The sequence below is a fragment of the Phasianus colchicus genome, chromosome 19, assembly GCF_987193195.1.
Source record: "Phasianus colchicus chromosome 19, bPhaCol1.hap1.1, whole genome shotgun sequence".
Classification (NCBI taxonomy): Eukaryota; Metazoa; Chordata; class Aves; order Galliformes; family Phasianidae; genus Phasianus; species Phasianus colchicus.
The window spans coordinates 12,268,549-12,296,211 of NC_143454.1; the positions used below are offsets into that span (position 1 = coordinate 12,268,549).

The 27,663-nt window shown below is 46.3% G+C and overlaps 1 protein-coding gene and 1 long non-coding RNA gene across 2 annotated transcripts in view; both read left to right on the forward strand.

Moving 5' to 3' along the window:
- The first annotated feature begins 368 nt into the window (after positions 1-368).
- The window catches only part of LMX1B (LIM homeobox transcription factor 1 beta), a 96,762-nt gene continuing 69,467 nt past the window's right edge, over positions 369-27,663 (forward strand). Inside the window, exons 1-2 of the mRNA XM_090121340.1 lie at positions 369-763; positions 984-1,170. Coding sequence (XP_089977466.1) covers positions 625-763; positions 984-1,170 — 326 coding nt within the window. The 5' untranslated portion in view covers positions 369-624. The remainder of the gene's footprint in view (positions 764-983; positions 1,171-27,663) is intronic.
- LOC149915475 (uncharacterized) lies at positions 20,771-23,990 on the forward strand. Its single transcript, XR_016458842.1, has 3 exons — positions 20,771-21,590; positions 22,417-22,545; positions 23,493-23,990. It is a non-coding gene; the product is annotated as an uncharacterized LOC149915475 (long non-coding RNA).

A 27,663-nucleotide genomic window follows, 5' to 3' on the forward strand; every position in this document is an offset into this window, starting at 1 on the left:
CGGGCCAGTCCGCCCCGGGGTGCGCGAAGCCCGCCCGCCCCGCGCCTCGGGCGCCGCTGCGCTTCGGGGGCTGCGGGGGCCCGCCGGGGCCAGGGCACTATTTGACGTCGAGGAGACGGATCACCGCGGCGCAGCGATACTGCGCGCACCAATGGAGTTCAAATGTCAGCAAGTTTGAGGAGGGGTGAGGCGCCGGGGGGTGTGTTCCTCCGCCGCGGCCCCTGCTCTAAACGGCGCGGCTCCTCGGGACGCCGCATGGCACAGGGGCTGCGGAGCGCCGGGAAGCCCCGCCGCCGCCCGGCCCCACCGCTCCGCCCGGCCCGGCCCCGGGAGGGCCCTCCTGCGGGCGTGGGGCTCGGCGCTGCCGGGAGCAGGTGACACCGCGGCCGCCCCGCGCCGTGTGCGCGGCAATGTGCGTGCCCGTGTAGCGCGGCCGCCCCATGGGCACGGCGCCGGCTCGTTCCTCTGCCCCCCGTCTCTGGAAGCGCCGGCAGGAAGCGCGCCTCATGTCTCCCAGATAAAAGTAAAAGCGCTCCCTCCTCCTGGCAACGCAGCGCCCCGCACTCGGCCCGACGCGGGGTGCGCGGCCCCGCAGCCCCCGGCTCCCCCGCTCCGCCGCCCCATATGGACATCGCCTCGGGCCCCGAGTCCTTGGAGAGGTGCTTCCCGCGCGGCCCGACGGACTGCGCCAAGATGCTGGACGGCATCAAGATGGAAGATCACCCGCTGCGCTCGGGTCCGGCCACGCTCGGAGTGTTACTGGGTGAGTCCCGCTCGCTCCTCAGCCGTGCCCCAGAGGAGACGCTCCGCGGCTCCGCGCCGTCCCGGGCTGCGCCGTGCGGGGCTGACCGCGGGCTGCAGGCGCGGGACTGAGTGACACTTCGGGGCGCGCGCCGGGAGCGGCCGCTCCGCGCGGTGCTGCCGAGCTCGGGGCCGGGGCCGGGGCCGTCCCGCCGCCTCACGCCGCGCTTTGCCGTTCGCAGGGTCGGAGTGCCCGCACCAGGCCGTGTGCGAAGGCTGCCAGAGGCCCATCTCGGATCGCTTTCTGATGAGGGTGAACGAGTCCTCCTGGCACGAGGAGTGTTTGCAGTGCGCGGTGTGTCAGCAAGCCCTCACCACCAGCTGCTACTTCCGGGACCGAAAGCTCTACTGCAAACAGGACTACCAACAGTAAGAGCACCGTGCGCCCGGCGCGGCCCGGACCGGCTCGGCTCGGCGCGACGCGGCTCGGCGGCGCGGCCCGGCCCGGAGAAGCGCCGCGAGGCTCCGAGCGGACGCCCAAAGCGCCGCAGAAACGGGGCAGCGCCCGGGGCTGCCGAGGGCGGCGGGGACCCCAGCGCCGGGGCGGAGCGGCCGCCTGGAAATGAGGGTTGCGCTGAAATAACGCGGAGTCCAAACGTCCTCGCGGTTGGACCCGCTGCGCTCCGCGGTGCCGTCGGAGGGGCAGCTCGTTGCGGCCCGCCCGGCTGTCCGCACGCGGCCTTCGGGGGCACCGTCGCGGGGAGCCGGGCCGGTGGGCTCCTCCGTCCGCCCGAGGCCGAGACCCGTCCCGTAGCCGCCCGCGGCGCCGGCGCTGCTTAGGACGGCCCCGGGAGCCGCGTCCCTCCCGCCGCGCCCGGGCGCCGACCCGGCCGGGAGGAGCCCGGAGGAGCCGCGTGCGGGCGGCGAGCTCCGGGATGACCGCGCGGGGCCGTCGGGGCGCATCTGCCCGGCGGACGGGGAGCGGGCGCGGGGCCGTGCGGGTTGTGCGGGGGTGAGCGGGGCCGTGCCCGCAGGGGCTGGCGCCGACCGTGGCACCGCGGCCGGGCGGGGTAGGAGGAGCCCGGCGCTGCCTCCTTCCTCGCGGGCCCGGGCGCTCCCCGCGCTTTATTTTATTTACACTTTGTCCCCAAAATGTCAGGCTTTGTCGGGAAAGCGGCCCCCTGCCGCGCCGTGTCCTTGTGCGGAGACAGAGCTCCGGCCCTGCGTGGTGTTTGTCCTCCCCTGCAGAAGCCCACTTCATGCTTGTCACCGAAATTGAGGATCCTTTTTGTGCCGGGAGGGGGGCGAACATGGGCACTTCAATCACTAGGACATAATATGGCTCTGCTAGAAGTCTGGCAACAAACAAAGAACAACAACTATTGGTTTGCATCAACTTTTGTCAGGCATTCAGCAGGCTTCCAGAAAGGCCTGAAGTGGCTTAGTGGCAACAATGTGCATTTCATAGCTACAGCATGAAAATCCATCTCCATGGAAACTGGTAGTAAATGCTAACATGACATGCTGAGTATAAATATTGTTAGGGTTATAACTCTTGTATAAATGGCCCAGATAAATGTCCCCCTGTTTAGGAATTACAACAAAACGTGTTATTTCATACTGCAGCCCTTACCAGCATGCTATTAAAGGATCTTCCACGGGCCTGGGTACTTCACATGAAAGTAAACCAGAGTTCTCCGCTGCTTTGCCGCAGTCCTGCCGTTGTGGGGCTGAGGCTTTAGCAATATTTGTGTTTTCTCGGGCTGCTATTAGGGAAGCGTCTCCACATACTTCGCATTTGACTTCTACACAAAATAAAACACACCGTAGTGGCTCTACTGGGAGGTCAATGAAACTTCTGCCCATGTAGGCAATATTACCTTAGGAACTTTTCTTAATGGAGAAGAAATTTAAAATAGCTGTTAGTCTACCTGAAAAACATACAAACAAACAAAGGGCATTATTTGGCAATATAAATATTTATGCTTATAAACAAATGTATCACTTCAGCCCTATCTTTAGTTTCTATAAAAATAAGGATAACATTTTGTAAGTCAAAAAGCAAGGTGATAGGAGTATTGCTTTGGGGGAAGAGAAACTTCTTTGACTGCAAATAGAAATGTAACTTCTTCAGAAATTTCTGTGTTATCAAAGGGGTCCAATTGTTTAGGGGGAAGCAGGGTAAGCAGGCTGACGAGCAATAAAAAGATATCAACATGTTGGCCTTTGTTGCATCCCAGCACCTAGTGTGACATTACATGGTGGCCTGCTGTGTGTGCCCCCAAGGACTGACAGCAGAAGGAGCTCATGGAAAGGGGAGGGGAGACACGGTACATCCAAATTTGTTTTCTCTGAAATTTTATTAGCCCAAAAGAGCAAACGTTGACATCGCTTGCGTGCTTTTCCTCTCCGCAGTGTTTTAGACATGGAGAAACCGTCTTTTGCGATAGCTGAAGTACAAAAGAGCCATAAAGACACGCGGGCTGCTTCCACGGCGGCACGATGCAGGCGATGGGTTTTGTCAGTGCGGAGGAGGAGTGCAGCAGCAGCGGCTGCTCAGCCACCTCCTGCTCTCAGCCACCTCCTGCTCTCAGCCACCTCCTGCTCTCAGCCACCTCCTGCTCTCAGCCGTCCCAGAGCGGCAGCTCCGCGCTGCCCGGTGCTGAGCGCTGTGCCGGGGGTGCAGAGCTGGGGCGGTGTCGTACAGAAGGGCAGTATCAGTAACATCAGGTGCTCTCTGTTACTTGAGTCCTGTTTAGAGATCTCTGGAAAAAAATAGAAGAGGGAGAATAAAGATTACTGAAATATCTTAGTTGCTGAAATGTACTTTAAATAGATTTTCTGTATGTAGTAATGTAATTTAAAGGTCAGATTTCTCCAGAACTCCCAGGACTATAATCAAGTGTTGTGTGTGTATCTTTGGAAAGCTGCTGTCTCGTCTTTCTAATGAAAGCAAGCTTCTGATGGGTCAGATATCAGACCTTAAACCTTTCACTGGGTCAGGAACGATTCCTGCCCATCCTGGGATGAGGGCATTTGGCATTAGGGGGGAGGCTGCAAATATTTGTCTTTTTTTTTTTTTTTTTTTTTTTTAATATAAATGTTGGCTGTTGGCTGTCTGATGCTACCCCTGTGCTTGGAATGTTAGAGTAAATCCTGGGGGAGATGGCTTAGCGGCCCAAGCACAGTTTGAAGCAGTCAGAGGTGCCTGATAAATCTAATCGATCACAAAAATACCATCGGTCTATCAGTAGAACCTGCATTTTGCTGTGCATGTGTTCTATGCTGTTTTTATAACAGTGCAATTCAACTTTTTTTCTTGAAAAGTACATGCTGGTCTGTTGATTTCATGTGAAGTATTTACTTTGCTAAGATGTAATATTTTGAGGGACACAATACCTTTGCTTGTGGGGCTTTTAGGGAAAAATACGGAGCAGAACAATGGCACCAGGAGGGCGGACTCTTGCAAACCTGAGTCAAACAAAATCGCTTTGATTTTAATGAGACCTTTGTAAGACTGCAGGATTGATACCCATTTGGAACCTTACATTCACAACTTTTTCTACAAAAGTTTTTTTTTTTCCAATAAATTGAAACCTATAGAATGAACACTTCTCAAAAATAGCTGTTTTACGTAGTTATACTCAGGTTATTTGCTTAAATGAGTTTATTTGTTGTATCACTCGTAATAGTGCTTCCTGCTGTAAAACATTAATATTAATATTATATTTCTTTTCCATTTGTGTGTTCCTTTTTCCTCTGTTTTTTTTTCTGATTCTGCTTTTCTTCTGCTTTGTTTTCTCCTCACTACTCATTGTTACATAACGATTTGCCCCAGTTACTGCTGATATTTAAATATATCTATGCCATGAACAATAACCATCTCAGGTTACGTTTTTATATCTACTCAAAATAAATATAATTTCTAGAAAGACCCATATTCTTATTCTAGTTTTGAAAATGAAGGCTGTAAAGGCAGTCATTTATTCAGGGAACAGCGTACCGAGCCTTACAGTTTGTATCTCATAATTTTTCATTAATGCATTTTAAGTTTTGCTTAGAGTGGGAAAGAGGAATATGTAGATTTTTGTTAGATTTGTAAAGATATGGCAGGCATTGTTTTAGCATCATTATTGGATGCTATCAAAGGAGTACTTTCAATATATTTCTGGTACCTATTTGTACCATTCTTCATCTTTGAGTCCTTTCTTGCTCATGTCTGTACTTTCTGTGTCAGAGCAGCGTGGAGCAGCGTGTACCTAGCAGGAAGGAAACAAAGTGCTGGGAAACCTTGTTGCTGTGTAAATGTTAACTCCCCCAGATTTTGTAAATTCTTTCACACGAGCTTAATACCGAGAGTGATGCTTCCTGATTCAGCTGTGTTTTATATTCAAAATAAGACGAAGGCTTCCGATTAATAAATGTCTCTAATTATCGTGGAGGTTATTTTTCTCTCAGAGAGAGAGAGACAGAGGGAGGGAGAGAGAGAGGGAAAGCATTTCTGCCGTGAGAGCAGGCTGTGGAATGTAGGCAGAATTCAAGGCGCAAGAAGTGATTCGAGCTCTCAAGTTCTGCTGCGTGCATAATGGGCAATTCTGTCTGCTAACGGGAAGATTTTAGTTGTTTTCAGTTTTCCTTTGCTATTTTCTTTCAAGCAGGCTCACTGTTCATCAGTGCGGTGCTGTCCCGCTCAGCTCCTGCGCTGGGCCAGCAGTGCTCCCTGTTTGTGTCATTGTGCGACAGCGTAGGGACGAACTGCAACTTACAGATGAGGAATAACGTAGGCACATGCTCAGGATGTACAGTAATGATTAAAGTTATGTCATCCACTAAAAATGCTTTTAAAAGTGTCTGAAATGCTCTGGCTTTTTTTGCTGGAAATGCAAACAGTCCCGCGCTGTCGGACGCTTTGGCCAGGTTGAGTGTTGTCTGTAAGAATGGGCTTTAGTAGCACCTCCAAGCAATTCCAAAAGCAGGAGTGCTGAGGAAGCGTAGCTGTTGTTTGTGCAGATGACGTAAGCAGAATTGCAGGAGTTCAGGCAGAGCCCCCTCGGGTCCCCATGGTGTCAGCAGGAATCCATCTCCTTGCGGACACGGACAGGGGCTGCAGAGAAGATGACTGCAGGTTTGGCCCCGGACCGGCAGAACCAGCAGAGAGCAGGGCTGGGTTGGGAGTTAAGGTGAAGAGGTGTCACAGAGATCTGGAGTGGAACACGTCTTAAGAGTCTGGGGAGACATGTTGTATCCTTCGATAAGCTTGCTAACCTCACAAGACAAAATAATTGCAGCGGTAATGTATAGTTTTATCCGTGGTAGAAAATGATAGGGAGGATCATTTTACAACACAGGCAATATGCAATTATATTAATAAGAGGATAATTTATAATACTTAGCTTTCAAGCTTAGAAAAAATAACCAATACATATGATACACAGTACTGAAATTTCTTCACTGGTATAAAATGAACAGGAGTGCTCTTTATCCTCTTAAGAAATTGCATCCATTATTTTTTGGCCTGAACTACTGAGCTGATTCAAAGACATACATTACACTTTTTCAGTTATCAATAATATATTGTGACAAAATAGCTCAATTATAATATAACTTTTTAGATTAATTATTTTATTAATGTATTTTAATAGTAAACATGTACACCTTTTCCTCTGTTGTGGAGCAGGCTGCAAGCAGAAATGCCTTGAAATGCTTACTGCTCTCGTGAGCTTGAGAGGTGGTGGCAGAGGCTGCCTACCTTAGTCACGTAGATGGAAACAAATTTTCAGAAGAAAAAGGAGTGCTTTTTCATAATGCAACTGTAATTCTTGTTTTTCACTCCAGACAAAATTCACAAAAGTGAGATTTATACTCACCCTGCTTTTCTTCACTGCTGTTCTTGTTGTAACAAGAATTGATTTCGTTTTGTTTAGTACCTCCTTCCGCTGGCATGAAGAATTCAGCAGATAAAGTAATTATTGGATGTGAGCTCAGGCTCCCCGCATGCTCGCAGTGCAAGTCAGCAGGAGGTTGGAGTGCACCCGAAAGAGGACAGGGCCTTCAGTGTAAGGAGATCCATAAAACCAAACGTGCTGCCCTTGCTGTGCGGTCGTGCACACAGACACACGCACAGAGCCGGCACAGCCCAGCGCCCCGCCGCAGAGGAGCACACAGACTGCTGCTGGCAGCTCAGTGAGGTAGCTGGGGGAAGAGAGGACTGCTGAAATGCTGCTTTTTGCTTATCATTGCTAGGCTGAAGAGCAGGCAAGCCCACGCTGTGTCTGCTTTGCACAATGCTTCTTGTGCTGTGTCGTATTATTGGCAGTTTTGGAAGAGTGTGGTGCATAATGGTAATATTTTGTGATAATGCTGGAGAGCAGTTTTCTACTGCTTGAATGGACTGTGAGTATTTGATGAGTTGCACAGAGCGCAGGTTCACAACAGCTATGAATTTTAAACACTGGTGAAAGGGAAAAAGGACATTACGGTACTCTTTAAGAAGGACATTTCAGGTCAGAAGACAAACTTGCAGAAAACAAACAAACAAACAAACTGGGATAAATGCTTCTTTTTGCCTGCATTTCCTTTGCTTATACGATAAGTCTTATTGTTGCTTCAGTGAAGTAAGACAGCAAGCAAGTAAATAAATAAAGCTGTGGAGTGAGTGGTGCAGCAATCTCCAGTAAAGGTAAACAAACCATGTATTGCTCTTGGATGGTTTGTGTGGCAGAAAGGTGTTTTGGCATGATGTGGGGATGGCTGCATTACTCAGAAGGCAAAGATTGACTCATAGTGAAACGACAGTGTCTTGTTCACTAAAAAATATCCAACCCCCACATTTGTTCTGAAACAAAGAGTTTGGTTGGGTGTACAGAGCACTGTGGTGTGAACCCTGCCAGCTGAGCAGCCAGGTTCTGAAACGAGAGGAGTTACAGTGCAGTTAGATGGGTGCTATGAAGAACAGAATTGTCCTTTCTGTAACCGAGTTGGAATAAAAATATCAAGTGAGCCAGGAATGATTGTCGAACATACACGTGTGTCACTGAGGAATGATTTTCTCTTGATAGAAAATATTAGATTTGCTTTTTTTTTTAGAAAGTAGAAGTGTTTTCTGCATGAAAGCACTGTAAAAACAGAATAAGATTATGTTGCAGTGAGAACTTTAACAGCAGTGGTAGCATTTAGGGAAACATGCTTTTTTTCCTTTAATGACTAAGTACAGTAAAACAAAGCACGTGAATAAATTAATATCTAGTGTAAAAGAAAAAAAGTCAGATTAGACTTCTGAGTTCAAGAATACAGAGCACAAGAGAACAAAACCTTTAAGGTAGAACAAGATAACTTTTGGTTTTAAATATGGTTTTCTTTGCTGTTTGTAACACACATGCTGATACAGATCTGAATCTTGCTTGCCTTGCTCAGGCAAATTATTCACTGTTTCTGGATACTCTGTTAAATTCAAGATAAAATTGAGGCAGATCTTCAATAGTTGTGTTAAATAGATATATATACTTACACATATATATATATATATATATATATATATATAAAAAACAACTTGTTTATATATATATATATTAAAAATAACTATTGAAGTGTGTATATATATATATATATATATAAAACAACTCTTACATTTACTTTAAGTTCTTGAACTTGCTTTGGATAGACTGATATTCCTCAAATGAAATATTGTCTTTCTTTTGTTTTACCCTTTGGTATGCCTGCAATTGCTTTGAATGTATCTCAGCAAACTCGTGCAATCGCTCTGGCTGATGCAGTCTCTGAGATCAGAGCCACCCATGGCATCAGTGATGTTATGAACATCCGGGCAGGTCATCATTGCTACAGTGATGTGAGGAGGAGACAGAAACAGAATCCTGGAAGTGAATGGGCAATTCTCAGCAAATAGGCTCTGGTTGTTACCAAATAAATTGTCAGTAAGTATTTTCTCCTTTTATACAGCCGACACATACCCAGTAGATATGTATTGCCACTGCCCTTTACCGGATACCGAATGCACCTTATTAGTAGAAAACACCACGTGTGGCAAATTATGCAATTTCAATAGAGTTTATGTAGGAGGAAAGCCCTTAAAATGAAACATCTTGTACGCAACATTAAATATACCCTGCCTATAGAAGATAAAGTTGTTACTAGAGGAATCCAAAATCTGTTACAACTTTTCAGGACTGAGATGGAAATCTACCAGTCCACCTCAAACCTGCCTGCGTGCTTCTTACTGTGATGGTCAGGCTGGATAGAGGGAATTTTACTCTCTTTTCAAAAACTGTTTGACGTGGGCTGCTGAACAAGTAGACATTTGCAGGATTGTGTTAAAGTAAAGGAATTGTTAAAATGGTTAATTCCAGTGTGTTAATTTGTTGCTTTTGAAATTTTACAGTGATCTTCATTATAGATCCAGCAGAACTGCTGCAGTGCAAATTGATTAAAAGCCACTTAATATCACCGCAAGGAAGGAATAGCATATTTCTTAGGAACTTCATAAGGGTTTATACTCTGGTGCTTCTGTAACAAGCCAACATTTACAGAGAACACTTGTAAGAGAGGTCATTGCTTTGCTTCCAAAACATACGACATATTATTTTTAATATGCAAAAAAATTTCCTTTGCAAATGTTGACATGAACTTGTGAACATGCAGTTCCTATTGACTTCAATGAGAGCTATCCTCTCTCATCAAAGGATAGAGTTTGGCTCTTGATTTTACTGCAATCAGTGTATTATTTATAATGTACAAGCGTGCACATGCACTCTCCCAGTAAGAGCTAATAGAATTTATGTGCACATGCTGAGGACCAAATCCTCCTGGTAGCTGTTAGGAAGTTTGCTCTCATGTGTTTGCTTCTCAGTGTAACCTGAATCAGCATTCAATGCTTAAAAACAGAAAACATAAAGGTCTTTACATAACTGTCTATACCCATACTCTTTTCCACACTTGTTTCTTTTATTGTAGGTTGTTATTATGACAAGAAGTAAGCAGATTTGCAGAAGAAATGACTAATAGTGTTTTAAAGCATTTATTAAAGCTAGTGATTACTCACATTGTTCTATCAGACTGACAAGCATCACTGCTGCTCATAGTAGTTTCTCCTTACAAATTTAGCACTAGTGCATTCCTTGTATATTGGTGAGAAAGCACATTTCCTACAGAAGGAGGATGTGAGAGGTGTGGCTGGGAGTGTCTGCTGCTCCAGCGGGGCCAGGGTCACTGGGAGCTTTGTGGGGCTTTGGCTGCAGCATGGTACCCACCAGAACCCAGCAGTGAGAAAGGCTGTAGTGCCACTGACAGCCACTCCACAGAACAGCTGTTTTCAGCCTGTGGGATCTTATCCTTTGACATAATCAGTTTGCTTACAGCTGCTATTTTTCTATCACTTCATAGAACCTATTATTGCAACTTCCCATTAGAAATCTCTGATTTCTAATTTTCTCTTAACTTTACAGAATCACAGAATCACAGAATTGCCAGGGTTGGAAGGGACCTCAAGGATCATGAATCTCCAACCCCCCTGCCACATGCAGGGCCACCACCATTCCACCTAATGCTAGACCAGACTGCCCAGGGCCCCATCCAATCTGGCTTTGAACACCTCCAGGGACGGGGCATCCACAACCTCCCTGGGCAGCCTGTTCCAGTACCTCACCACTCTCTCCGTAAAGAATTTCCCCCTGACATCCAACCTATATCTCCCTTCCCTCAGCTTAAAACCATTTCCCCTTGTCCTGCTGTCACTCACCCTTTCAAAGAGATGATTCCCCTCCTCTTTGTAGGCTCCCTTTATGTACTGAAAGGCTGCAATGAGGTCACCCCGCAGCCTTCTTTTCTCCAGGCTGAACAAGCCCAGCTCCCTCAGCCTGTCCTCATAGGGGAGGTGCTCAGTTTCATGGGGGGTTGTCTGTTTGCTGAGGTTTCTTTTGATAATGCATGTGAGATGAGATGACCATTTAGTTCTGTATTGTACAGAACAGATTTATTAGAAAATCCCAAGAAAGCACTTAGAAAACCAGGAAATGGAGCGAGTCACAAAATGGAGAAAAAAAATCCCAACCAACCAACCAACCAAACAAAAAACCCCTCAAAACAAAATGCTGAAATGACTGCAAGCAACCTCTGGAAACCTTTGGTGCCAGCAGGGTACAGCTGTATGTGGCAGCTTGATAGCCCCAGCACCACCATAAATCTTCAGGATCTTCAATAGACATTTCTTTGTATTTAATGTTCAGCATTAAGCAACCTCTCCTGCAGCAGCTCTCCATTTATTTATCTTAGTGGTGCTGTGCCCTCGGTGCTATGGCTGATCTTGGCCAGGAACAGGCCCACCTCCCCGCCCCACAAGCCTTGCAGGAACACGTGGTCAGGAGCTGCAGAAGGGCTGATAGCAGAGACTGCCAGAGAGCCGAGAGCTGGGGGCAGTGAAGGGTGCTCCCACTGCCCGGGGTCCCACTCAGCAGCGGGTGCAACTGGGCAAGCACGCAGCCTTGTCCTCACCTCGTGTGCTTCCAGCAGTTGAGGTCTGTGTTGCCTGGTCTGTTCTGCTGAACGTGGGTCAGTGACCCCCAGTGTCTGTGCAGCCGTTCAGATGTGACATCTGACATTTTGTGAAATGAAACTGATCCTCCATCCTCCCCTACGTGGGTATTAATTGTCTTAGCTTGCAGGCTGAATTTCCTCTCCATGAAGGCTTGGACACGCGGGCTCAAGTCAGTATCTATCTGTGGCCCTCGAAGAACAGCCATGGTGCCTCGGGTTGGTGGGCTGCAGCTCAGGCTGTGTGGCTAGCAGATGCTCCTGGGGCCGTTCCCTGTGCTGGACCATGGCTGCTGCCCATCCCTCAGCTCCAGCAAGGGCTTGGGCTGGCAAATCCTCAGTCAGGGCTCGGTGAGCAGAATCATGGGAGCCAATGGCCCTGCCTGCAGCAGCTTGCAGGGTCATGCAGGGTCAGGTTTCCTGACAGCAAATGTCTGGAGAGAATTCAGTATAGCTGCTCACTATTATGCTCACACCTATTGCTCAGGTTTTAGGGACAGGCTTCCTTTAAGCCCACACAGCCCTAAGCATGTCACATAACATTGTGAGTTGGCTCTCAAGTGGGTCTTGGCATGGACTTCATGGACAGTGGAAGGTTTGCGTGTGGAGTGACCCGGTAGCTCAGCTCCTGCTGTAGCCAGTGAGGGCAGTGGTGAGCCCTGAGTTAGGTGACAGTACTGGCAGCAGGGCATTAGGGACCCATCTCTGCCTTCACCAAACATCTTGACAAAAATAAGCTCCTGTTCTTTGCTTCATGTTCCTCTGTATGCTGGTAGTCTTTGTTTACAGCTTTGTTTACAGTCTGTGTTTACAGCTGTAGCAGAAATGCTAAGTCACAACTTAAGGCACTGGTTGAATACCTGGTGTGAAGGCAGGGCCCAGGGGAGCTCAGGTGCATGCAATGTACCTGAGTGACCAGAAGGGATGGAGCCAGGATCCACCCCTGCACATACCTCATTTAAGGGTTGGCAGTGGAGACAAAAGGTATCTTGCTGGATAACCCTGTGTATGTGAGGTCTTCTGAAGGTAAGTAGTGTGTTTTTTGTTTGTTTGTTTTTTGTTTTTTTACTTCCTTATTTCTGTGGTTGTTGTATTTGAGCATATCCTCACTTGCTGCAGCATATGACTTTGCTGCTATGCTGTTGTTGCTGTACTTTGTATTATGGCGTTAGGATAGCTCACTGGGAAAATTCAAGTAGTGTATTTCTAGTGCTTCACTCAGTTTCTAATTGTTAATGATTAGAATCCAGAGTTAGAGAGAAAGAAGGAAGGGAGAAGAAAAACAAGAAGAAACAGCAGAAAAGTTCTGGAGTGGTTCTATTGATAGTAGCTGTATTACATGTTGGTCTGTTTTCTTGTTACCTGCGAGAAATCGCACAGATTCAGCATCAGAAGAATGTATGTGGCTCCCCCTGTTCTCAGACAGTCTTATCTAACTTTCAGGTTGTGATGCTTAAACTCTGTGCTTTATAGCTGGAGGTGATTAAGGAAGACTCAGTGGGCCAAAGCCATATGGAGGAATGTCCCCAAAAGACTTCTGCAGAATGTGTGCTTGCACCTGGGGAGGGAGAGGTGTGAGGCCCCATCCTGGTACCAGGGCTTTGCTGCAGCTGCCAGCCTGAGGGGGCACAGGCTGGCAATGGGGGGAGCAGGGCCTGGGTTGTGAGCCATTACTGGTGCAGGCCCGGGAGCAGCAGGCCCTGCCACACCATCTTTCTGAGGGTCCCACTGGGGTGCAGAACAGTCTCTGGGGCTTGGGCCCCCTGTCTGTGCCCTCCTTGCCAGGTGAGGCTGCCCTGAGTCAGGCTGGATGGGGGAGGGTCACCTTGGGGTATGGCTCTAGACAGCTGCAGTCCCTGCTCCATGTGACTGCACTGCTTGTGATGCTTCTGTGCTGAGGAGTCACTTTCCTGTGAGCAAAGCATGAAGAAGCCTTGCAAGGATGCTTTCCCACTTGTATTTATGCACATATGAGTGAAACTACTTACATCAGCACTTCATTTCACAAGATGTTCCTGGGCTGCAAGGAAGCTGTCTGCACATCTCTCCTTAAAAAGTCACAAAGGAGTGACATGAGCAGTGTTTCCATGTGCTACTTACCCTTGTGTTGGCATTTGCGTGAGTACTCACGCTTGTACCAGATAGGACCATGTCCTGCATGTTCACTTTAGTTTGTGTATGAGTTTGTGAAAAGACAAGCAATGTTCGGGTTTTGTACAGATGGGGAGTAAGGATAGGAGTATATGTAGTACAAAGGATGGGTAATTATTAAGAGCAGTATATAAAATGTTGCAAAATTACAAGCAGTAGAAATGTTTGAGGGAATAAATGGAATGTGAAATGCTGCAGCGATGTTATCACTGCTTGGTATCGTTGGTTTGAACCTGCTAGGCTTTGTGGTTGCATCTGCAGCACACAGACAGTCAGCCCATGGGAACTGAAGAAGGCTGCAGTGAGCAGCTACGCCCTTAACGGGGTCACTAGGATGATGCTGAGCACATTGCCAGCTGCCACAGCCCAGAAGAATGCGTGCAGAGTGTGTGCGGGGTGCGTGCAGGGTGTCTCATGGCCATGGGTTCCCTGCCTGCCCAGCTCCGGCCACACACTGGCCAGTGGCAGGGCTCTGCCTGCTGCGAGGGGCCCAGCCTGTCCTGATGAGCAGCGCAGGTGGTGCTGGTGTGGCAGGCAGCTCTTGCCAGCTCTGTCCTCGGCCTCCCTGCCTGGGCCAGTTCCCCAGCATGGCATTGTGGGCGTGGAGTAAATTAGCCTTGATGGCGCCTGCATTAATTTTATGTGGGAGAATCCCCAGTGATTCCAGGGCAATTACAGAGAGCAACTTTGCTCAGAGCAGCTTCCTCCCATCCACCGCCACTCCCGTTTGAGGCGGACGGCCGTGGCAGTGCCTGATCTCGGGCTGTGGGCAGTGGGAGCTGCATGATGCTGAGCTCACCAAGCTGGTGATGGTGTTATAGAAGGGGTGTAAAACAAGCCCGAGGCATGCGGGCTGTCTTTGTTTCATGCACGTCCTATGAATATTGGTTGTCTAGCATAATTGAAGCCTGTTCCAATTGTGGCTTTTTTAACTTCAAAATAAACTCATATTTTGGCAGGGGTTGTCTGGGTGCATAGCGGATACATTCAATGACAAGAGCTATAACATTCATTCAGTTTGTTGGACGCCACAATTAAACCTCAACTTTTTCACCCAGCCATTTGAAAGCCAGTTGCAAGTTGTCACTCAGGCAGGAGTACATACAAACAAGGGCAGTGCGTAGCCCCAGACCCTAACAATGTGATTTTCATCGCCTTACCAGTCTTTGGGGAGTCTTCAGCTTCCATCTGGAAGTACCTTCAACCCTTTCCAGCTACGGATCTTGGAATAACTAGAACAGAGAGAAAACCAAAATTACACGGAGTTTATTGCCATTTCAGAAGAAAAAAAGTGTTTGAAAAAGTTTATTCAGGAAGCCAGGGGAAGTTAAGTGGGAGACATTTGCCATTTCATCAGTCTGTTGGTGATAGCCATTCATGTCATAAATGGCTTGTGTCATTTGATGCCAAAAATAACACAATTTTCCTCCCCAAAGGCCTATAGGGTTTTTTTGCAATAAATGTTTATTTGTTAATAATATACTTTAAACAGCCCAGTCGTGACCTCAAGTCTCCAAAAGAATCCATCTTCTCTCTGAAAAATCCTACAAAGTTTGTGTAATTTTTTTTCTGGGAAGGTGTAATTGATGGTGCAGTGAAGGGTAGTGTGTTTGCTTTAACTACTGCAGCTGCGTGGATTAACTGTTTATAAGGGCCTACTGTGCTTTGAATGGCTACTTTCTTAGGTTTCAAGCTATAGTTGACAGCACTTCCTAATGCTTTCATGGATTTGCTTAAGTTTGATCAGTAAAAATAAATTTCTGTGTTTAGGTCACCATTGTCCTTATTCTGGTGGCTGACTTGAAATCTTTTAAATGTTCCTTTGTGTTAGTTCTGTTCCACTGATTAGCCTACAAAGTGTGGTCTTTTACCGTGAAAATGACCAATACCACTGTGGTGGAGCTGAGCTTGAGCCTAATCTGGTTCCTCATCTTCTGTTGATTTCAGAAGAAAATGCAATAGAAATTTGAGTGTGTAGCAAGTAACTTGTAGAAAATATTTTCAGGCAAGTTTTCTGAACTTAGTTAATGGAGATTTTAGTGTTTAACATTGATAATGTTTTATGATGTTTTCAAACATTTAAAAGGATTTTGTAAATGTGCTTAATATAGAAACATATTTTGAGGGGGAAAAAAGTCAGGTAGTTGATTTGTAATATCTTGCAGTGTTTTGAAATTGTCTTCCCAAAAGCTGGAGTTTTACACTGGCAGAGTGTTTGTGAAATGTCAGTGGCATGGTTTGGCAGCCATCTAACAGTTGTCTTTTCAGTAAGTGACCAGCTACCACCATTTAAACAATGCTAAGTCACTTTTTTCATTCTGGCACTCTGATCTTTCTCCCTTAAGATTTTCATGCAAATTTTCACTAAAAATGCAAGGTATTAGGATACTTGTCAGGATTTTTTGCTAGTCCTTAAATACAAATGTGGTTTTCTTAAAGAACTCGAAAGACTTTGTTTTCTTTAAGATGATCTGAGTTATGGAAGAGAATTACATGTTTAATTTCTCAAAGCATTTCAGCTTAAAATGCTAGTTTGTTCTTGACTGGATGGGCATTTGGATAAAATAAGGAACAGTATGTGTAAAATGAATGGAATTCATTTATTTTTTGCCCAGTTCATGTTTGCAGTGGTAAATTATTTGGCTAGTGTGCACACTCAGGTGCCTTGTGTGAAATTTATTTCAGTGGCACAGAGCCTCACTAAAATGACACCAGCAGTTTTCAGAGAATATGTTTGTAGTGCATTAATTGTGGAAATCATGTGGCGATTTAAAAAATTGTTCTGAGAAGCATAGGTACTAGCTTGGGCTGCAATCTTGCATTAATAACTGGTTCCTTTTACCCAGTTTTGTCAGCAGCTATTTACACACACAGCCAGCTGCAAAACCAGGGACCTTGGGGTAACTAAACTACAAGGCAATTGCTGATTTACTCCCCAGAGGTATTTTCTGGGGCAGTCTAAGCTACTGTATGCTCTCTTCCTCTGTTGCTGACAAAAGCTTGGATGATTTTTGAGTCCAGTTTGATTTCTGCGGGGCAGACTTGTTGACCTTAAATCTGTTGGATCTCTCCTGTTAAAACAAGATCAAGTCCAAACTTTCTTTCTCAATTTCAAAATATTTGGAGAATATCTTTATAACTTTTCACAGCTTCCTGCCATTCTGCTGCTTCTGATGCTGCTGGGGAGCTCCAGCCAGGGCAAGCAGCCTGTGGGCAGGGCCTATGATGGGAGAGGAGGGCATGCAGCACAGTGCCCTGCCAGCCATACGACCTGTGTTGTGTGCAGTGACCCCAGAGGCACAGAGTGATGTCTAGGCTGTCTTGGGATGTTTGAGGGGCCACAGGTGAGGACATCAGTGCTATGGTGACTGGGGGCTGTGCTTCATGTGGCTGAGATAGATGTGGGCTGCTCACACACTGGCTGCTGGCTGCATAGGTTCCAGCTGCACGATGCCCAGGAACAGCACTGCTACATCCTCAGCACAAGGGCTGGATGCTGGGCAACCTGTCTCTCTCCTCTGCCTCAGGGCAGCACTATGCAAACTTCACATGCTTCTTCTCAGGTTTGAGAGAGCTTCCATGCAGCCTGTGTGTGGGCCAGGCCCATTCTTCTCCTATTGCCATTCCTGGCATCAAGCTGTGCTCCTGGCTCTCTCTTCCAGGCACTGCTGTGTTTCTCCATGGTCACTACAGGGCAGTGCAAGGTGATTTGCTCTGTCAGCATCAGTTGTCTTTCAAAAACCAAAAAGAAACAAACCTGTAACTGGCTGAGAGAAACAGATGTATGTCTAAGGCTAATATGGCTTTGCTCCTTTAGAAGAATAGTGAAAGTTCCCCTTTGTTGCACAGAATCCAAGCTTTGCAGTCTTTCGGTCTTTTTGCCAGCTTACTTTTGTATTAAAGCAACTGACATAACATTTAACTTTATCCTTGTGCATGAGTACGCTTGCTAATTAATTCAGTAACTTATAACCTTCTGTTTAAAAGATACAACCGATGCTGTTTCTGCAGATGCTACCATCCTTTCAGATCCTCAGTTGTTCATTTATTGTCAGTATAGCTGTAGTGTAGATGGCTCGCATCTTTGTCCCATTATATTCTTGTAATAGCTAACATTAACAAAGTTAAATGGACAAATGAACAAGAGCAAGAGAAGAAAAGGAAAGGAGCAATTAAATGTAACTTTTCATCATGAAAAGGATTTCACTGGTTTATCTTCTAATAAGATTATGTCACCAACACAAGTACCTAGCAGCCTTTGATTGACAGCCTCCTGTACTTTTGTCAGGCAGCGTGACACTAAACCTCGGGGCCTTTTGTCCGATAGAGTGAGCTCACGGAAACTTGCCATCCTAATCCCCTTATTCATGTCAAGCACAGAAAAGAAGTCCTGATCAGATGGCACCTTACAACAGTGTCACCTCCACCCCCTCGTAGCTAGATGAACATGGGACATCTCTGGCTTTGTTCTCTGCCTGTGCTTTGCTCAGTCAGAGCAGAAAGCTCCTGCCTACTGTATTGCACGTCCTACCCTGCTTGCTCTAAGCTGTGATTATTACGTGGGTTTGATGTATTGCGTTGTGCGCTGCTGTGAATGACTTGCACTTGCTGTTATACTTCCATCCTTCCTAATTCCGGGAGGAGATGGATATATGGTGCAGAAAAATCCCAGGAGGACAGTAGGAGCGTTCATAGGTGAACATTCTGTGTTTAAATTTTCTTTTTATTTCTCTAAAGAAAGAAAAAACCTCTCAAGATATTTCCTTTTTCTTTGTATATGTAAGACTATGTGGAGACATCTATCACACTTCTTTACACTTTCCATTCAGAGAAAGGAGAAAATGAAACTAAAATCAAACCTCTAAGTGTGTGATCAACATGAAGTGCAAAATAGTGTTGTTCAGTGGTAATTGCAAAGGGGTTTAATATGTGTCCAAAGCTGAGAACAGAATTATGTGTAGTCCTCTGGGCATGGATACTATAGAACTCACTCCTAAGTGTTGTAGAAGTCAACAATGCATCCCAATAGCTGCTGTTATAAGTTTCATAGCTCCAGCCCTTTCTTAGTTGTAGGAATTCCTTTGTGCGTATCTCTGCAGTAACCTATTTCAACTAGTGGTTCCCTGTGGTGCTTTATTTACTTGTCCAACTGTTTGGAAGTCTGTTAGTCTAAAGATCAGATGCTCTGAAACAAATCTTATTACTTCAACCAGCCTCTGCAAATTCTTCTTTCTCCATTTTTATTGACTTCTCTTCAGCTAGAACTAATACACATGCAGCAGGTGGGCAAGTATGTCTCTCAAAGTTTAGCCTCTCAGATTTAACATGAGAAACTATAAATCTTTCTGTTTTTCTTGGAAAATGTGGGAAACCACAGGTATTTGAAGAGTTGCCTCCTCAGTGGATTTGTGAAGTTTATACTGGTTGCTGCAATTTTTGAAACAGAACTCAGGGAAACTTTAAAAGAATGCTGTATTCTGAGGTATAGACTAATTATTTTTTTCTTATTATTTTTTAAGCTGTAATCAAAACCAAGGGAACAATAAATTTTTATGATTTTCTTTATTTTCATCTAGCCTGGAACTGCTGGTAGAGATACTCCAGCTGGTTTGTTACCATGTAGTTTGCTCAGCACTACCCACCACTCCTAGTTTTAGAAGGTGCGTCCAGCTCCTCTGTACTCTTCATCTTTATGCACTTTTTTAATAAGTTTAGATGTTAGAAGTCGGTGCTAATTAAGCGTTTTAAGAAATTTTCTTTCAGGAATTCCCCTTCCCCCCCAGCCAGTCTCCTGGCGACCTCATGCTCCCCAGCCTGAGCACACATCTGATGCATGGGAAATGTCTGCACCTCCCGTGGCACTTTGCTTCAGTAGATATCAAAGTCCTTTCCAAAGCGACCTGCCCAGGTTTCCTGCAGGCTGGGGCCTGTCCAGGGTGCTCTCGTTGCTGAGGCACACCATTTCCCATGTCTTCTGAGGACCTGGGCAGCACCAGGCATCAGGATGGGAAAATTCCCATGTCTGATGTGCATGGAAGGGTACACTGCTGCTTCCTCCAGATTTGGTTGTTCCACATGGAAGCAAGTGAAAATGCACACTGCATTGTTTAAAAAAAGAACAAGTGAAGGAATCTGGAAAGCAGCAATGCTTCCCTTCAGCAAAATGTTTTCTTTAAGCGTAGCTCCCCTCAAATCTCAAAATCTGTGTTGGTTTTGTGGCAGTCTCTACAGTGAGGAAAGGACTGGATGCAGTGAGCTGAAAACCACTTTAAATGTCTAGGTGATCTGTGAGAAGGAGTGCCTATAAAACGTCTGCAGACCTTTAAGGCTGGTTAGCAAACAGTTGAATTGCAGCAGCCAGCATGATATCAGCATGCCTAGGGACAAGGCTTAGTAAAACTGAGATTGTTGCTCTGCAGACTAACTCTTTCAAATAATCAGGAATATTTTAACAGAAATGCTAAATGCAAGCCAAAACAATGCATTAGTAAGATGTGAATATGTCAGAAACAATGACTTCAGAAAACCATCTGAGATCCCATTTTTCTCATGGATTTAATGTGAAATGTTGTGCCTCTGCTGCTCCAATCTGTGCATACAAGCAAGTAACTCAGCCAGCAAAGGTTCCAGTTTAGATGTTGTGTACTAAGAACTAACATTTCTACTCTATAAGGAAACAAACAGTGCAATGTTTCTGCACCACCAGAGATGCAGCAGGCCCTGCACAACACCCACCACATCCACTCTGTGTCCTCTGCTCCCTGAGCCAGTGGGTCAGGTAGTGGGGATGGCAGCTCATCCGCAGGAGGTTGAGGAGGTGGTGCTGCATTAGAAGCACTCGATGCTAAAGCATTCTCATCGAAAGAAAAATAACTTTTGGACAAAAAAAAATCCTTTCTGGGATTGAATTTCAGAGCCTCCCAGCCTTTCTCTCAGCCCCCTCTAAAGGCTGAAATGATTTGTGTGCGAGGGCCTGTGACCCAGAGAGGCAATGAACAGCAGAGAAGGGAAACATTTGGAGTTCAGAGGGACAGTGGGTCTTGATGACCGCCATAAGACAATGCAGATGTTTCAGATCAGGAGGTCGCTGATGATGACAAGGAAAGGCCCCCAACAGCCTACAGGCTGGTTCTTTTCTGTAGTTCTTTTTCCTTTTCTGTGGTGTCTCATCCCACAGGATTGTGTTTTTAGGATTTGTTATAAAAGAATCTGTGTATTTACTGTGTTGGATATCTCTGAGAAGTGAGGTGGGTTTGTAGTTCCTCCCTTGGGAGTCGGTGAAGGACTTTGCCATGGTGTCCCAGTGCCCCCAGCAGAGCTGGGCTGTGCGTGCTGTGCTCCCTGGCTGTGGCAGCGGGAGAGCTGCAGCAGGAGGAGAGCTGGCAGAGGAACAGTTTTTGGACAAGAGTTCAACAATAACTGTGTGTCCCATTGCCTTGTGTGATATAAACAGAGATTTCCTGGAAGGACAGATTCTGGGACAAGGAAAAAAAAATACTGGCAGAGGGATGGTGGAGGAGGAATTGTTCTGGATCCCAACTCAGCAATAGGGCCCCCTCTGCCCGTGTGCTGCTGCTTTGCAGACTCTGCATGCAGAAGAAGTGGAGGGAAACCACAGGCAGCACCGAATGCTGAGCTCCAGCCCCAGCATGTGGCTGGGACCTGGCAGAGCATCTCACAAGATCTCAGTGCTGGAGATTACTTGGGACTTTATACCTCAGCTGTGCTGTGAAAATAGTGTATCATCGTTATACAGGTAACATATATATGAGTAACAGGAGAGTGGTGTGGGTTGTGGAGTCCAAGCTGGGGAAACGGCTCCTGAGGGTGCTGGGTTGAATGCCTGGCTGGCAGCAGGAGCAGCCTTGCTGCTTGGCTGAGTGCTGAGGCTGTGGGATCCCCAGGGCTGGAGGAGCAGCACGGGCTGAGGAGTGGACTGTGGGTGGGCTCACTTTGCAGGGCCATGGAGCCACTGCTGCACAACTAAATTCTGGGTTACGTGTTGCAGAGAGGATGGAGGAGAAAAGACTTTTGAGTATTGTTGACTGAAAAAGCTGTCTGTCTGCTTGAAGGGATGCAGAGGCTGTACAAGGTCCTCCCTGCATCTCGCTGGGAAGAGGAAGGATCTTCACATCTGCTGCATGCTGGGGAAGGAGGTGAGGAGGGGCCGGAGCTGCTTCCTGCCCAGAGCAGAGCCTGGCTTTGGGGCAGCAGCAGCACAGGGCCACCTCAGGGCTCGGCTGCTGTGCTCCCTGCAGTGCTGCCACTCTGGAGCCTGGCAGAAATCAGAGCCCCTGACAGTGACAAGTGTCATCTGCCGGGAAGTGTCTTCATTTACAAGCGTTGTGTTCAATTACCCTTATGTTTTGGGAAAGCTGTCTTGTCCCTCTGGCAGTCTCCCCTGCAGTTTGAACTACCTCTTAAAAAAAGATTAGAAATTGCTTTTTGCTTTACAAATGCTTAGGAATCCCATACTTCTTTGCAGCCGGCTTTGACTTCTTGTGGTGCCACTGGCCAACGTGGTAACATACCTTTCTGGTTTTATGATGTAACGCAGGAGTCTCTTCAGCAAGCTGTTCATTACTACTTTTATATGTTACCGTTTCTTATCAGGTATAGCCAAAAGAATGAAAACAAAACTGTGGTGCCTAGAGATCCGCTATTGCCAAGAGGTATAATTAAGAAAATCCTTTCCTGCTTGTTTCTGATTTTGGAAAAAAGTGATCATTCTGCACCAGTGAGACTGATACAGCTTTACCATTTTATTTTGGCATTTGCTGTTGGGCTTAGAATGAGCATGGCCTTTATTGTCATTATGGTTGAAAGAGCATAAGCAAGGGCACAGCTCAAGTTTTGTAAACATATGCTGGAATATACGCTTAAAATATTAACGTTTTCAATAACATTTTTATTTAGAAACAAAAGATCTTGGTTTTCCATTTCTGGACTGCTTTGTGAGAAGCCAAATGCTTGCTGTTCCAGGGATACAGTATCTGCAGCATTGAAATCAATGTTTCAGACCGGAGAGAAGCAAGATACCTACTTCAGAATGGTACTCAGCTAGCAACAGTGCTTCTGAGGCCGGAGCAGCTTCAATAAGTACCATCTCTGGTAATCAGCTGATTTTTTTTTTTCTTTTTTTTTTTTTTTTAGTCATATGTAAATTAAGAACACATCTGCTTTCCATATGTCCTGCATACACAGCTTACATATGTTTTTGAATGTATTATCTTAATCATATTTATTGGCCAAAGGAAAAAATTGAAGTTTAAAATATTTTTGGATTCATCATATTATAAAACCAACAACTATAAAGTAAATGAGTCATGTACTACACTCCAGTTATAGTGTACCATTACGGCGTGTATTTAAAGGCTATATTTCTTAGCCGTAGTGAAATCCATAGGCAACAATGCTATCTCTCCTGTATTTTTTGTCTAGTAGAGATCTAAAGAAAAATTAATTACGCTTCTTTGACTGATTGTTGTTCTGCTGAAGTATGGTTCTAATCCTTATTAACATTCTCTAAAGTCATGCATGAAATATGACTTTTGCACCACACTCTGTGGCATATGTTTTCTCTTTCCAGAGTATTTTTCAAACTATCTTCAACCCTCACTGCTGTTCATTATTTTAAGATAGGTTTAAAGTTTGCCACAGTCTCAAAACTGATCCAGTACAGAGCGTTGCAAGGGAAAAAAAATGACACATCATTCTGCTCATGAACACAAATTGCTTCTGATTATTTAGCTTTGAATGTTCTCCTCATACTGTTTTTATTAAAAGCCCCAGTATATTTACTCTTGATAGTGTCTTCAATTAAGTTGAAAAGAGTCCCTTTTCTATAGCAGTATGTAAAGAAAATAGTTGTTACAACCGCAGAATTACCGAAAAAACCTGGTTCTAGTAAAGTACTGCTTCAGTTCAGCAACCACAGCACGAAATTTGCTGTTTTCTTGTAGACTTTCCAACCATTAGATAAACAGTGTCTGTATCTTCACATAGAAAGAAGCACCCTCTCTAAGTACAGTTGTCTTTTTTTTTTTTTTTTTTTACAGCTCTCTGCAAAGTATGAGCTCCACTAATCCATTTATCAATACAGAAAGCTTGCTCATTCCAAGCTGGAGTTACTCTTTTTCACCATTGGCGAGGCAGGTCTTTGCTCAGTGAATAATTTTGGTAACAAATTGCTAAGTGACGGAGGCAGAGTGCTCTGGTTCTGTTCATTTGCCTCCTTGTGAGCGCAGTTAATTTCAGCTGTGACAGGGGGAAGGAAAGTTGTTACAAGTGGGATCCTGTAACTTCAGCACACATTGCACACAGCCAGGAATGTTTTCCTTTTCCTTTTATAAAATAATGATTTAGGAAAATGCTCTAAGTTTAGCACTTTCTGGAGCTTCTATGCTGTTAGCTTCACAATAACTGATTTTTCTTTTGAAAACATTGTCTTTTAATGGTGTGATGTCACAGTCTAATATTGTACAAAAGCATAACTGGACTAAACATGTCAGAAACATGTCAGTAACTTTCCATAAATTATTCAGTCTCTTTGGGAAAACCCCTAATTATGTGTTAACTCATTTTCTACTTCAGAGAAGTTTTGTCTTCAGAATCCAATTGCTGGGGAGCTTTTATTTTTTTTTTGTTTTTATTTTTATTTTTTTTTTTAGCTTTTGGGTTACTGCATTTTTGCTTAAAAAGAGACAGAACTGCAAGGATCTGGCAGTAGTGGGATGGCAAAAATCAAAGAATGGTGAGAGTGAAGGCGTCAGCTTTAAACTCCTTCAGAAAAAACCCTGGAAATGTGCGGGTAGCAGTGGCTCTGAGAGCTGTGCTCTGTGCTCAGCTAAAAGCAACTGCAGTGCATCCCCAAGTGAATGCTTCACATTCTCTAGGCTATAAAGCTGTTTGTGCTTTGAAGGCAATGGGGTACGGAGGAAAGGACTGTTTGAAACATGTCACTTTGAACTGTGCTGGAGGGGCCCAGGGAGCTGGCCACCTCCGTTTGCCCGCGTTCCCTCTGAGGTCTGCTTGCAGCCTGCAGGCCCTGGAGCCAGCCCTGCGGTCTGCTCAGGTGGCCCCACTGTGAGATGTCAGGCTGATAAGTGAAAGTAGAGACCTTAGAGGGAAGATCAAGAGTTTACAGCTTGAGCCGAATCTCTTGCTATGTGTAACAGTTCAGTGTGGTAACAGAAGGGTTTTCCTGCCTGCAGAGACAGATGCTGCCTTTTCAAAACGTTGCTTTACGTTTGAGGCCTTAGCACACGCTGTAATAAAAGCTGTCCCAAAACTTCAATGGATTGTATCATGGGGAAGCGTGGAGAGGAAAGAGCTTTAGGTGGATCTGTGGAATCACGTGTGAACGGATGTCCTGTTAAAAGACCAGGGCTGCCACAGAGGCACTGCTCACTGCCTGGGTCCATGCCACCCAGTGCCAGGCATGGCAGTGCTCCTGCCAGGGCCGATGAGGAGGGTTGGGTCACTGCTCAACTGCCCTGCCCGCTTGTGGAAAAAAAAAATCTGGATTCTCCCCTTCCTGTCTAAAAGATGCATTATTGTTATTAGCTGATGTGTGGAAGTCAGTGTGGGCAGAGGACAGTGTGAGATTTAAGCATCTGCTGGGCCAAGAAGTGGGGAAATAGCTGAATCTTCCTCTCAGAAGGGGTTTGTACACATCTTCCCGTATCATGGAGACTTCCAGAAGGCAGATGTGAATGCACTGCTTTGGCCAGCATGCTGCAGCACATCACTTGGCTGTGGTTCTTCCAGGCCCAGAAGTGTTCCCTCTCTGCAGCACTCGCTGCATTCTGTGCAGAGAAGGGTGAGAAACATTCTCCGTGGCTTTTTGTATTAAAGCTGCTGTCCTCATTATGCTTTTGCATATCCTTTCTGAAGCATTCTGTCAAATAAGCTTTACTTGTACACATGCTGGTGAAAAACAAAACATGAATTTACTTTTGTTCCTTTCTTTGAAGTGAATTTCATTATGTGCATTTAGTAATTGAGGCAGTGTGTGGAAGCAGCCTGCTGTGGCTGAGGGCAGATAACAGAGCAACTGTTGGGGTTAGAAAACAGAGAGCGGGCATTTAAAAAAAAAAAAAAAAAAAAAAATCTGAGGAAGAGGAGTGAAAAAGATGTATGCAGGCTGTGATTACCTATGGGGAATACAGAACCCTCTGACTGGTAGAAAGGATGCAATTCAACAGATAGGTTATTATGTCTTAGTAATTTGCTCTGTGATGATTTTGAATGCAGGGAAGGCTGCAAATTCCTGTTGTAGCACTGACAGTAGGGAGCAGTACAAAGCGGGCTGCCAACTGGAGGGACACAGACTGGAAGAAAAGGTGCTTAAAAAGTCAAGAATCTCTAAAAGAAAATATTTTCTTGCCTGATCCTTGAATTCAGTTTGTTATGCTGGAATTTTGTAGAGCTAGATTCATAACTTCACATTTTTGCAGCTAATTTTTTTCTCATGGCTGTGTACATCTGCAGTAGTTTCACTGAAGCAAAGCAAAGACTGCACAAAGTTCGTGTGACTTGATCTAGCACAGCCCTTCCAGAAAAGGCCATCAGATGAGTGTGAACTCTCAGGCCCTCAGTAAAGATGCTGCTATTAAGTATAAATAGAGTTGTTTTTTTTTTTAATAACTATAATTAACACATGTGGTTGTTTCAAATAAATAGGAACTGGTTTTGTCTCTCATTTTGTAGTAGGGATTTACTTGAGTCATCGAGTTGCTTCAGAAGTGTCAGAAATGGGGCTCAGCGCAGTCCCCCTGATCTGGCAGAGGATGGCTGGTTTTGGTGGCAGTGGTGCCATGCAGGCTGGGGCGTTGTGCTGGGCAGGCCCTGGGCCTTCTGCACACACCAAGAAGACAGCTTGTTCTGGAGGAAGCGGGAGAGAATAATGGGGCTCATCAGCCTGCGTGTGTGTGAGGATCAAACCTCATACTGGGTCCGAATGGAGGCAGTAGCTTGGGTCAGAGCCTAGGCTGACCCCGAGGAGTGAAGCAGCCGCAGGGCAGCATGTTCTCCTGGCCCACCTGGGGGGGCTTAAGGTGCCTGTCCTGCCTGGAGCTCTGCTTACACCCGCAATGGGGTCCTGGAAGGGGGGGTTCTCCTCCACCCCTGCCCCTGCGGGGTCGATGTGGTAGGCTGCTGAGCACGCCTAGCACGCTGACAAGATCGGGTTTCTCACAGAATGCAGAGGCAGCCAAAACTTTCTCTTAAAGCACTGCCAGAGAAGGAGTTGGTTGTGCTTCTCCCCTCCTGCGGCAGCCGGGCACGCCGGGTGTCTGGCTGAGCTCCACACCCCCTGCTCACCACCAGCGCCATGCCTTGGGCGTGCCGTCCCTGCAGGTGGCACCGGCTGTGCTCGGGCCCTCCGCTGGTGACTTCTGTGCCTGGTGGAGTGGGTCTGCATGAGCGTCGAGGTAGGACTGCCTGCGGACACCTTCTGGCTGCCAGTGAGGGAGTTCTACAGCACGGCCGAAGGTGTGAAGCTCTGCCCTTCATAAGGGCTGAAGACATGAGTCTGTGAGGAGGTGGTTGGGCAGGTTGGCCTCATGCAAGCTCTAGGTGCATCAGTGCTGGCACTGGGATGGCTGCCACGTATGGGGTGATGGGTGTTCTAGTCCCAGGGCAAGAATGAGTGCGCACGTGTGAACCTGCTAGGCTGATCCTGCACGATACTGAGCGTGAAGGCATTCCTGAGGCTTCCTCAGGATAGGCTGAGTGTCAACTAGCCTCTGTCAGCATTTCCCAAGCTGTTTCACCCCCTGTCCCACTTCCAGGTGAACCTGACTCCTACGCCCCCGTGTTTCTCAGCCTGGGCACAGTGCCGTGCTGACATGGCTGTTCCAGCTCCAGGAGCTTATCCAAAGCCCCCAAGCATTCCTGCATCCTGTCAAGAGGGTGTGCCCATGGTTTGAAAGTATTGGCATGTGTAGAGAATACTGGTACTGTGGCCTGCAGAGCTCTTGGAAGTTGGTACTCCTGCTGATAAGGGGCAGCAGAGCCAGCAGCCTGTTAGGAGAGGTCTTGGTGCAGTGACCAGGGAACAGCCATCAGCACGTTGGAACACGTGTGCTAATGTCTGTGAGGGCAGTGAGCAGGGCCCAGTGTGCCAGTAGCACTTACCTCTGCATGCCCATAGCCATGTGGTCAATCTTGTGTGCCTCAGCTCATCCCTGGTCAGTCTTCTGTCCAGTACAGCTCCTGCTCCAGCGT